General features: G+C 28.9%; 2 protein-coding genes across 2 annotated transcripts; one reads left to right on the plus strand and one right to left on the minus strand.

Moving 5' to 3' along the window:
* Positions 1-266: 266 nt before the first annotated feature.
* Positions 267-2,247, plus strand: LOC120089765. The gene is made up of 2 exons (XM_039047154.1): positions 267-456; positions 815-2,247. The coding sequence occupies exon 2, from the start codon at positions 896-898 to the stop codon at positions 1,964-1,966; it is 1,071 nt and encodes a 356-aa protein (XP_038903082.1). The 5' UTR covers positions 267-456; positions 815-895; the 3' UTR covers positions 1,967-2,247.
* A 761-nt stretch (positions 2,248-3,008) lies between these two features.
* LOC120090095 (PXMP2/4 family protein 4-like) lies at positions 3,009-4,756 on the minus strand. The gene is made up of 4 exons (XM_039047586.1): positions 4,322-4,756; positions 3,600-3,828; positions 3,391-3,515; positions 3,009-3,292 (listed from the first exon to the last, which is right to left on the minus strand). The coding sequence occupies exons 1-4, from the start codon at positions 4,655-4,657 to the stop codon at positions 3,212-3,214; spliced, it is 771 nt and encodes a 256-aa protein (XP_038903514.1). The 5' UTR covers positions 4,658-4,756; the 3' UTR covers positions 3,009-3,211.
* Positions 4,757-11,450: the final 6,694 nt, after the last annotated feature.

An 11,450-nucleotide genomic window follows, 5' to 3' on the forward strand; every position in this document is an offset into this window, starting at 1 on the left:
TTGAGCGTTGTTTTCTTAGGACAAAATTTCTATTAAAAAAAATTACCTGACATTGGAATTAAATGAAAATCCAAATAATCACTATTCTCCCAAAAAATAAAAAATAAAAAAATTAAACCAAAGAAGAAAGGAGTAAATAGAAAAACATGTTTAGACTTTAGAGTTGTGATTAATTAATTAATTGTTTTTTAAAAAAAAAGGTCTGGGACCAAAAAATAAAAAATATAAAAGGGAAGGCGCACGTGCGTAATTGAATTTCGAAGCGATTGGCGGAAGACAGACACAATCGCAAGAACTCCCGTCGAAGGTCGCTGTTTTTGCTTTTGGTCTCTCCGATCTCCTAATCACCAAAATCCGATCCAACCATTAACACAATTTACTCAAGTTTTCGATTCTTCATTCAGAAGACGGCGCAATTTCATCCCCAATTTGGTCAAAATTTCCATCAATTCTTTTGTAAGTTTCTGAAATTGATTGCCTCCTAATTAGGGTTTTCAACTTGGAATTCAATTCAATGCTTTACATCCTCCATTTCTTTAGGGTTTTAGTTTTTTATTATTCTTCTTTCCACAATGATTCAAAAACCAAGCCCTTGTCCAGTTACGATTTGGCTGCAATCCATTTTTTGTTTTCAAATCAATTATATGGTTTGTTTCGAGCTGTTCTTCAGTTTGGGGTTTGTTCCCTGTGATTCCCAAACTTCAGCAATTGGTATTCAAATGCTTTAAGTGCGATTTTGGGTTATGTTTTGATTACTTAAGCTGTGAAAATTAGGGTTTCTGGCTTTCTGATCAAAGATTTCTTGCCCTTTCAGTCTTTATCTGTTTTGTTGGTGGAGGATTTCTGAGGGCTTTATCTCAAATTCAGCCGTTTGCTGAAATTTTGACTCTGAAAAATGATTCCAAGGAAAGACGGTTCTCGTATAGACACTTCTGAGCTGAAAGCCATGATCTATCGGAAGCTTGGACATCAAAAGTCGGAGAAATACTTTGATCACCTCAAGAAATTGTTGAGTTTAAAGATTAACAAAAGGGAATTCGACAAGTTTTGCATTCAGATTATTGGGAGGGAGATTATACCTCTTCATAATCGTCTTATCAGAGCAATTCTTCAAAATGCTTGTGGGGCTAAAACTCCCCCTGTTCTTAATAGTACAAGGAAAGTTGGAGGCAATCTCAGTGTAAAGGTTGTGAATGGATATCAGAGGAGTTGTCTTCAATCGCTTCATGGGGATACGTTCCTTTCTTCTCCCCGAAAGTGTAGGTCTCCGGTTAGTAGAGACCGCAAGATTCGAGATCGTCCAAGTCCTTTGGGACCATGTGGGAAGCCACAGAATATGGCACTTGAAGAATTGTCTTTCAAGGCACAAGAACAGCAAAGTGCAACAGAGATGCATTCTCTTGGCAGCCGTCCTCCTGTCGAAATGGCGTCCGTAGAAGACGGAGAAGAGGTTGAGCAGGTGGCTGGAAGTCCAGGAGTTCAGAGCAGAAGCCCAGTTACTGCTCCGCTTGGTATATCCATGAACTTCGTTGGTTCTAGTAAAACTCTCTCTAATGTTCCTGTCAGAAGAAACTACTATGTAACAACTTGTCAAGATGGTGGCGAGCTACCCGACACCAGGTTGCTAAGAACGCATTTGAGGCAGAAGTTGGAAACAGAGCAGATTGATATATCTGTCGATGGCGTAAACCTTCTTAACAATGCACTGGATGTTTATTTAAAGAGGTTAATCGAGCCATGTTTGAATTTCTCTCGGTCAAGGTGCGAGCGAATGAAATATACAGGCAATCAACCAATAACTGGCTCAAGAATCGCTTTCCAGGAACAACATCGACATCGAGCTCAACAATTGAATAACGCATCCTTGTTGGACTTCCGTGTCGCAATGCAACTGAATCCTGAAGTACTTGGGAGAGACTGGACGATGCAGCTTGAGAAAATCAGTTTACGAGCTTCTGAAGAGTGAACCGGCCAAGCTGGTCTGACCATGTCACATCAGAAGAAGTATAGTAGTCTCTGAATTGTCGAAAGGTGATCATATATTGTGAATAATTTGATGGTTCGGTGCCTTTGGAAGTTCGTTGCTAATTTTTGCGATTCTTGTGAGGATAGGTTTTCAGATCCATTTTGAGCCTTAAATCAAGTTGATTAGGTTACATGTAGATAAAGGCTCAAATGATCATTGTCTTGAGTAATATGTTTATGATCTAATAAAAGCATACAACTTCAATCACTCTTTCTGTGACATTTCAACAGTGTTCTTTAAATCTGGTCCTTTTTCACTTTCTGGAAATAACTACGAAGTGAAAACAAATAAAGTCATGTTTATCAATCCTTAGTTAAAATTAAATGTAATTTGATAGTTTTTTTTTTCACATTTATGTAGACATTTCACAAACAAATTATAACTAAGACTTTACTTCGCTTGTTATTCAATAAATAATGCAGAATAAATAATGTAATTTTACTGCTTAATAAGAGCAACCATAATAACTCTCTTGCTGAAACGATATCTGAACACAAAAAATTGAAAATTTGTTCAAAACTATCTAGAAAACCCTATTGGATCTGTCTGAAAAACCCTATTGGATCCATATAACTTTTAAGGGTCATCCTCAACTTCGTAATCGGATTACATTTAATTCGGATTGCATTTAATTATAGTTTTGGATCAAATAGAACCCACTATCACCAATGATGGATTACATTTTGCTTTAGAAATAAAATTCCCCCATACTTTCAATTAGGGGTAATTAGGGGTGTGCAACAGTGGTTGGAGTCGGTTTTTCCGATTATAATTGATTTAGTAAATGTTCAAACCGACCCCAACCATCGAAGAATGCAAACTAACCGTCGGTCGGTCAATTTAATTCTTCAATTTTAAAATCCAAACCAACACCGACTGAACCTCTCCTCTTCTCCAACCGACCAAACTGAGTTGGTCGGTCTTGATCGGTCCAATTTTTAGTCCATCATGCTTCCCCTACCAAGCAAATGCTAAAACAGAATCCCAGAAGGCAGAAAGGTTCTTCACTTCTACATTTCTTCTCATTAAAATGTTTACAATTATATTAACTATAAAAGAATCTCTCTCTCCCTTCCTAATAAGTTGGCAATTTCTGGTTCCATTTTCACTTTTTTCTTCATCCTGGAAAAGGCACTGTTGCAAGAGTTCTTGTCTGAACATAACCTTTCGGCTATTGGGATCAAATCAAGAAGCAGCTTTCTCAAGGCTCGCCATGTATGTCATGTAAACTGTCCACACGTACGAAAAAGAATTGCTAACCAACGCCTGCACAACAACCAAACAAAGACCAAAACACCAGTCAGAACAAAACTACAGCCAGAGAAGAAGAGATGAGAATCAAATCAAGAGAGAACAGAATATACTTGAAGATGAACAGGGGCAAATTTAAACGTAATGAAATCGCAAACTGGCCAGTACATAACACCATTGAGCATGGTAGGAAGCAAATCTCGTTTCAATCGGGCAATAATTTCAGCACCATTTTCACCTATGTTCAATGAAACCAAACCATTCATTCTCAGTCATCTTAAGTTCAAGACATGTGAAGCAGGTTGTGAAAAGTAGTGTGTACCTTGGAGAAATGCATTCATGGAGAAGAAAACGGCTGTCATGGAAGGGCCAAAGAGACCTTGGCCCATGGCCATTTTCTTGAAGGTGGAGAATAGATCTTTCTTGGGGAAGAGTTTTGACATTAAGTTGAACCAGTAATGGAGAGATGGCCCTAGAATCAACATACCATATCCAGCCATGCGTAATGTTCGAATTAAATCATATGGCTCTGAAGATGACAGAGAAATGGTCTGAAAGAAAATTTGATTCCCAAATCAGAGAGACAGTTAAAATGACAATCTCCAATGAGAGAAAATGTTTGATAGTAGTAAACAAGAAACAAGAACAAAGTAAACAAGAAACAAGAACAAAAATTCCAATTAAAAACAAAATCCAAAAATAGAGAAAATAAGACTCTTCAAAGAAAACTTTGCTTTAAAATTGCCCAAATGAGGACCCCCATTAGAGATAAACATCAACAAACCCCTAACGAAGAAAACCAAAAAACAAAGCAGCATTCTTACACAGAAATTTGATTCCCAATTCAAAGCAGTATTCAACTTCAATGAGCGCAACAACAACGAAAAGTTTACCACCATTAAGAACAATCGAATTAAAGAGAAAGGACTCTTCCAAGAAAAATTGCTTCCTAAACTAGCTAAATAGAAACAAAATATCAACAAATCCCTAATAACAAAGATTTCAAACTGAAAAAAAGCAGATGCAAGATCCAAAACTATTCACCTGAGACGACAAATCAGCAGCCGTGTAAATAAGCGCAGAAGTGACACTCTTGGTAAGAACAGGACGACATTTGACCATCGCCAAATACCATTCAAGAAACTCAACCTTCACAATCGAAAAACCTGATGAAACAGACGATTGCTGCACCGACGGAAAAACACCAACCTCCTTCGTCTTCCTGAAAGAATCCGGCAACCGGAAGTACGGCCGAATGGGCTGACTTTGCTTCCTAACGATCGCAGTAGCTTCAAAAGCTTTAGAACTTTTCAACTGAGAAAAATGGCGGAAATGCAACAACCCAGAAATCCCAGAGCTTCTCCGAAAGGCGCCGATCATCTTTTTAGGGTTTAGGGATGAAAATGGGAAGAGGGTTTTGAAATTTTAAGCAAAACAAAACAAGAACAGAGAAAATTTTGCGCCTTTTCGGTCACATCATCACGGGGGTTTTGATCGATTTTATATTATAGTTGTACCAATAAATAGTTGAATTATTTTTCTTTCTTTTCCTACTTGCTCGAGTATGATTTTAGAGGTACTCGCCATCTTGTTCACAATAAATATACATATATATATATATATGAAAAAAATACTTGTTGGTCCATAAGTGTTGGATTTAGTTTTCATTTAATATTTCAAAATGTTACACATTTAGGTCTATTAACCATTTTATTTTTTATTTTTATTTTTAAAATTAATTTCATTTCATTCATATTTTTTTACAATAATTTGCATATTTATTATACAATGATTGAATTCTTAGTCAAATTAAAAAAAAAAAAAACAACTTTTTTAAAGTTATTTTTTTAGTTTTCAAAATTTGGCTTGATTTTTAAAACTATTGATGAAAAATATTTACAAATGAAGAAATTTGGAGTGAAATTAGTGTCCATAGACTTTAATTTTTAAAAAAACAAAATGGTTACCAAACCGACCTAAATCTTTCAATTTTGAGTTTGGTTTCAACTTAGTCCCTAAATTTCATAATGTTACAGTTTTACCTTTGAGATTTAAGTTATGTTTTAATTTGGTCCTTAAGTTTCAAAATTTATACTTTTATTTTTTTATTTTTCATTAGATATTAATTTGAGGCATTTTCAAAGAGAAAATTAAAAGGATATTGTCCTTCTAGAAACTATTTAGGAAAATATTGTTGCTTTCAAACTATTTGTAAAAATATTGTTGTTTTTTTTTAAAAAATTAAGTCGAGGGTTGAAAATTCGACCTAGGTCGAATTTTGAACCCTCGACCTTCCTTTCACTTGTACGTCGAACTTTGAACCATCGACCTTGCCCTTCCTAACATTATTATTGAGTCTGTTTAATTATCATTCCGGAGACCTTCCTCTATCAAAAGATCGTATTTCTAAATTTTCATAAGGTCCCTTGGAATTCCTTCCAAAGCTTGTTGAATAATTTTTACGGATTCTATCAGAGCTAATGAATCTACTTCTTTTTGCCACTGAACTTCACAATCAAATTTGAGAGCGAGATTATGAGCGAAATAGAGAGATTTTGATAGAGAGCGAGAATACCATACAAATTTTCCTTTTTTTCCTTTTTAATTATTACACATTCCACCTTCTTCTTTCTAATTTTTTTTTTTCCATTTTATAAAAACAATTTCTAAAAATATTTTATTATTTTATTTAAACTCTAAAAAGAATAAATTAAAAAATAAAAATGTAAATTAAATATTTCATTTATATGAAAATAATTACAAAAATCAATGTGTCCCACAAGGCGGACGTCGTCGATTTCGAGCTGGTTGTCGTCGTCGACTTCAAACTTGAGGTTGCTCGGGTTCTTCTTGATGTTGCTCTAGTACCTCTGCAGGCGCTTCATAATATAAATATTCATTATGCTCTCCACGACCCCGACCATGTCCATGCACGTATGAAGACTAAGGACCAGCCTCTGAGTCATAATGTCCTGAACTAAATGTTGGCATCATCATCATCAGACTAACATAATTAGTTTGACTCTGCGTCTGCGTCATAGGGGGTAACTCTTCCACATTATGTGCAACCTCATCAAACTCATCATCTTCCCGAACAGGTTCTCTACGTCTAGAAGCTGGTGGAGGAACAATAGGTATATCGTACATATACTGAATTTCCTCCATATAGCTTTGGTTATCACTACATATAGCAAGAACCTGGTTCGGATCATTCGCAACCTCACGGAGTCTACTGTTGTTCGATCTCTGTGAATTATAAAACAATTAGACAATATTTAAATTTAAAAAAATAGATAATATTCGTTCATTTACCAGATGACCCACAGTTGCTCCCAGACGAGTGACGTAGCGTCTTGTGATATTATTATACCAATGAATATATTATGAAGTGACATCTATGTCAAACTGTTCAAGAGAAACCCTACTGCAATAAACCTTGCACGATAGTGCCATCGCACTATCAAATGTGCAACTTTTTTGGACCAATCTCCAGTCTTTAGGTCAATATCATGCAGTACGGGTTCAATATTATAAGGTGATGGGACATCCTGTTGAAAACCGAATTGTCTCACACCCAGTCAGGAAGATGCCACTCACTAATGTGAAAACATATGAGAGGACTCATTGTCCGCCATATGTTTTGACCATTCGTACAAAAATTAGGCAAAGTATGCACAATAATTTTGTACGGCTCCCAAATAACCCGAAACACAAAATATTATATTAGAGAATATTAGAGACAATACAGTAAAAATGTGAATAAAATAATCAATTAGGTTTAATGTAATGTACCTGTTCAGGTTGAAGCAGATCAAACATGTATCTATACTGGTTGATTATATGTGTGACTGTCCTAGTCACACAAAATTTATCTCTCCACCTAAATTTCAAAATTGATAATTTAGAATTTAAATTAACTAGATCAGTGATATAAAAATTAAATGAATTAAAACACATACCGAGAACCGTAAGCTCGTCCAACTAACTGAGCGTCATTAACATGATGTAGCTGTGGAGCCATTGTTGGAAATCGCTCCCAAGCCCATAGTTGAAAAAGTATGAGAGGCCCAACTATCTCTCGAACCTCAAGTCTTGTTGCTTTTGTATAGTTGTCTATACAACCATGCCAAGCATTCTCCACCCCACAATACCGCGCCGCATCATGGAGGTTAGCTAACAATGGCAGGAACATCAAGTGAACAAAATGACTTGATTTATCTGAAAATAGACTTCCACCCATTATTTGTAGTATATATGCTTGCGTATATCTTATGACGGTTCCTCGTCTGCATCATATGTGAGCTCACGAAATTGTGTTCCTAACCATATTAAACTTAACCTCGATCTTTTAATCTTGTCGGCAGGTGGGATCGCACCGAGGTACAGTTGATAAACTCTAACCAATCATCGTACATCACTCCGTGCCTAACTCACCGTCACAGGTAACCCAACAACACTTCTATGTCTTGTAGAGTGATAGTGCACTCTCCAACAAACATATGGAATGTATGCGTCTCGGGCCTCCATCTCTCGACCAAGGTGTGATCAGATGCCAGTCCAACTAAATAAATCCTACTTCTCGACGTCTGCAATATATTTCTCCAGTAGTACGATCTCGCCATACAATATATGATCGATGAATGGACTGGTCGTACAAAACATCAGGATCAACAGGTCCTGGGTTTATCTTGACGCTCCAATGCATCCCTTATTCCCTGCTCTTCTTTTCTCGAAATAGTTCATACATTTGAAGAATGTTATCTGAGTAAAAGCATTTATAGGCAACATTCGAGCTCCTTCGAGGACTCCATTTATGCACTCTGATAGATTTTTGTCGTCATCCACCCATATCTGAATCCTCCATCACGTACTTAAGTCAATTTCTCTAAAACTAATGTTGTCAAAAAAACTTAGACAGCTCCGATTTATTCCTGCTTTGTTGAACTTTTGAATTTGAAACTGACACCCCGACACAATAAACATAATTTTTCAATGAATTAAATTTATACCTTTTTATTGAAGTTGTTGACGATATGTCGTAAGCAGAAATTGATGGTGACATTTCGGTCCCATCCAACCATTTACTGGGTTGTTCACTGTTCCAATTATACCAGCATGTCGATATGAAATTCACCTCTTCGTGTTGTTACAATTTCTCTCAGGTGTTTCATACTTAGTGATCTCGAACAAGTCTTCATACCGAACGGTACTGTTCATGTAACAAGTGGCAAGCATTCGGCATTTCATGCTCGCATTTAATGGCCGTTTGCTCACATTTTTAACATGAACTACGAAGATTTTATTGAGGACTACTAACAATTGTCAACGTATGCTGAATGTTACTCTCCTCAATTTCAACCTGTACCGTATGAAGATTACTGGATCACGCACCCTAATATGCCCGTCTTACATCCCTGATCCATCGTTGTTGAGAATACCTGGTAGACTGAAAATTCACGTTATCACAACGAGATGGATTGGACAGAACCAACCACTCGACAACGATGTAGATTTTGTAACTAGTTAGGACATCGAAGGAAGTGTCCTTCGTTACTAAGACGGGTTCCAGATAATTAAGGATTGAATAATAATATATTTTTTATTATTATATATTATTTATTGTATATTCATTTTTTATTATAATTATTTTTTTTTTACGTTATTAATTTTTTTTTTTTGTCTTATGCTTATTTTTTTTTTTTTTTTATTATTAATTATTATTTTTATTTTATTTTTTTTTATTATATTTTATATTTTTATTTATTTTTTATATTTTTTTTTTTTTTTTTATTTTTTTTTTGATATTATTTTTATTTTTTTTTTTATTTATTTTTTATTTTTTTTTTTTATTGAATTTTTTTTTTTTTTTTATTATATTATTTTTTTTTTATTATATTTTATTTTTATTTTATTTTTATTATTTTTATTTTTTTAATTTTGTTTAATTTTTATTTTTTTTTTTTATTTTTTTTGTATTATTTGTATTATTATATATTATTTTTTTTTTTTTTTTTAATTTTATATTTAATTTGTTTTTATTTTTTATTTATTTTTTTTTTTTATATTTTTTTTTATTTATTTTTTTTTTTATTATTTTTTTTTATTTTAATTTATTTATTTCATTTTTGTATTTTTTATTTATTTTTTTTTTATTTATATTATTTTATTTTTTTTTTATATTATTTCTTTATTTTTTTTTGTTTTTTTTTTATTTTTTGTTTTATTTTTATTTTTTTTTTGTATTTTTCTTTTATATATTTTATATTTTTTTTTTTTTTTTTATTTTTCTTTTTATTTTTTTTTATAAATTTATTTTTTTTTTTATCTTATTTTAATAATTTTTTTATTTTTTTTATTATTTTTATATATTTTTTGTTTTTATATATTTTTTATTTTTATTTTTATTTTTTATTTTTATTATTATTTTATTTTTTTTTTTTTTTTTTTTTGTTATATAATTTTTTTTTTTTTTTTGTTTATTATATTTTTTATTTATTATAATTTTTTATTTTTTTATTTATTTTGTTTATTTTATTTATTTTTTTTTTTTTTTTTTTTTTTTTATTATGTTTTATTTATTTAATTTTTTATATATTATTAATTTATTTTTTATTTTTTATAATATTTTTTTTATATTTTTTTTTTTATATTTGATATATTTTATTTTATTTTTTTTTCTTTTTATATATATTTTTTTTTTTTTTATTATTATATTATTTTATTTTTTTTTTTATTTTTTTTTTTTATTTTATATTTCATTTTTTTTTTTATGTTTTTTTTATTTTTTTATATTTTGTATTATCTATTATTATTTTTTTTTATTTTTTTTTTTTTTTTTTTTATTTATATTTATTTTTTTATAATTTTTTTATTTTTTTTTAATAATTTTTTTATTATTTTTATATTTATATTTTTATTTTTTTTAATTTTTTTTTTTATTATTATGTAATTATTTATATTTTATTTTTTTTTTTTTATTTTATTTATATCATTTTTTATTTTTTTTATTTATATTATAATTTATTTTTTTTTGTATTTTTTTTTTTTTTTTTTTATTATTTTTTTTTTTTGTTTTTTTATTTTTTATTATATATTTTTTATTATTTATATTATTTTATAATATATTTTTATTTAATTTTTATTTTTTTTTATTTTTTTTTTATTTTTTAATTGTTTTTTTTTTTTTTTATTTTTATTATTATTTTTTTCTATTTTTTTGTTATTTTATTTTTTTTTTTTTATTTTTTTTTTATTTTTTATTTTTAATTTTTTATTATTTTTTTTTTTTATTGTTATTTTTATTATTTTTTTTATTATATTTATATTTTTTATTAATTTATAATTATATATAATTATTTTTATATTTTTTATTTTTTTTTTTTTATTTATTTATTTAATATTTTTTTTTTTTTTTTATTTTTTTTTTTTATTTTTATTTTATTTTTTTTATTTTTTATTTTTTTTTTTATATTTTATTTATTTTTGATTTATTTTTTAATATTTATTTATATTTTTTTAATTATTTTTGTATTATTAGTTTATTTTTTTTTTTTAATTTTTATTTAATTATTTTATTTTTTTTTTTTTTTTTTTTTTAATTTTTTTTTTTATATTTATTTTTTTATTTTATTTTATTTATTTTTTTTTTTTATTATTTAATTTATTTTTATTTATTATTTTTTTTTATTATTTATTTGTTTTTTATTTTTTTATTTTATATTAATTTTTATTTTTTTATTTTTTTTTTTTTATTTTTTTTTTTTATTTTATTGTTATTTATTTTTATTTTTATATTTTTTATTTATTTTTTTTTATTTTTATTTTATTATTTAATTTTTTTATTTATTATTATTATTTTTTATTTTTTTCAATTTTTTTTTTTTGATAATAATCTACCTGTATATTAAATTTTTTTTTTTGTAATCATAAAGTTTTTACATTATAATAATCTAAATATATTCAATTTAATATATAAATAGTCTAATATATTCAAATTTAAATTTGTCTAATGATTATTCAATTATAGTATAATGAATCTAAATATATTCAATTTTGTTGTCTAATTGATTAATTTAATTAAGTATATAATAATCTAATATATTCAATTATAGTCTAATGATTATTCAACTTTAGTATGATTATTAGCTATTTTTTTTCTCTTTTTTTATATATA

Source organism: Benincasa hispida, chromosome 11, assembly GCF_009727055.1.
Source record: "Benincasa hispida cultivar B227 chromosome 11, ASM972705v1, whole genome shotgun sequence".
Taxonomy (NCBI): Eukaryota; Viridiplantae; Streptophyta; class Magnoliopsida; order Cucurbitales; family Cucurbitaceae; genus Benincasa; species Benincasa hispida.

Coding starts and splice junctions, on each gene's coding strand:
- LOC120090095 (XM_039047586.1), bottom strand. CDS start 4,657: ATGATCGGCGCCTTTCGGAGAAGCTCTGGGATTTCTGGGTTGTTGCAT. Junction 3,829..4,321: donor CTGCTGATTTGTCGTCTCAG/GTGAATAGTTTT, acceptor ATTTTCTTTCAG/ACCATTTCTCTGTCATCTTC. Junction 3,516..3,599: donor CATGAATGCATTTCTCCAAG/GTACACACTACT, acceptor CATTGAACATAG/GTGAAAATGGTGCTGAAATT.
- LOC120089765 (XM_039047154.1), top strand. CDS start 896: ATGATTCCAAGGAAAGACGGTTCTCGTATAGACACTTCTGAGCTGAAA.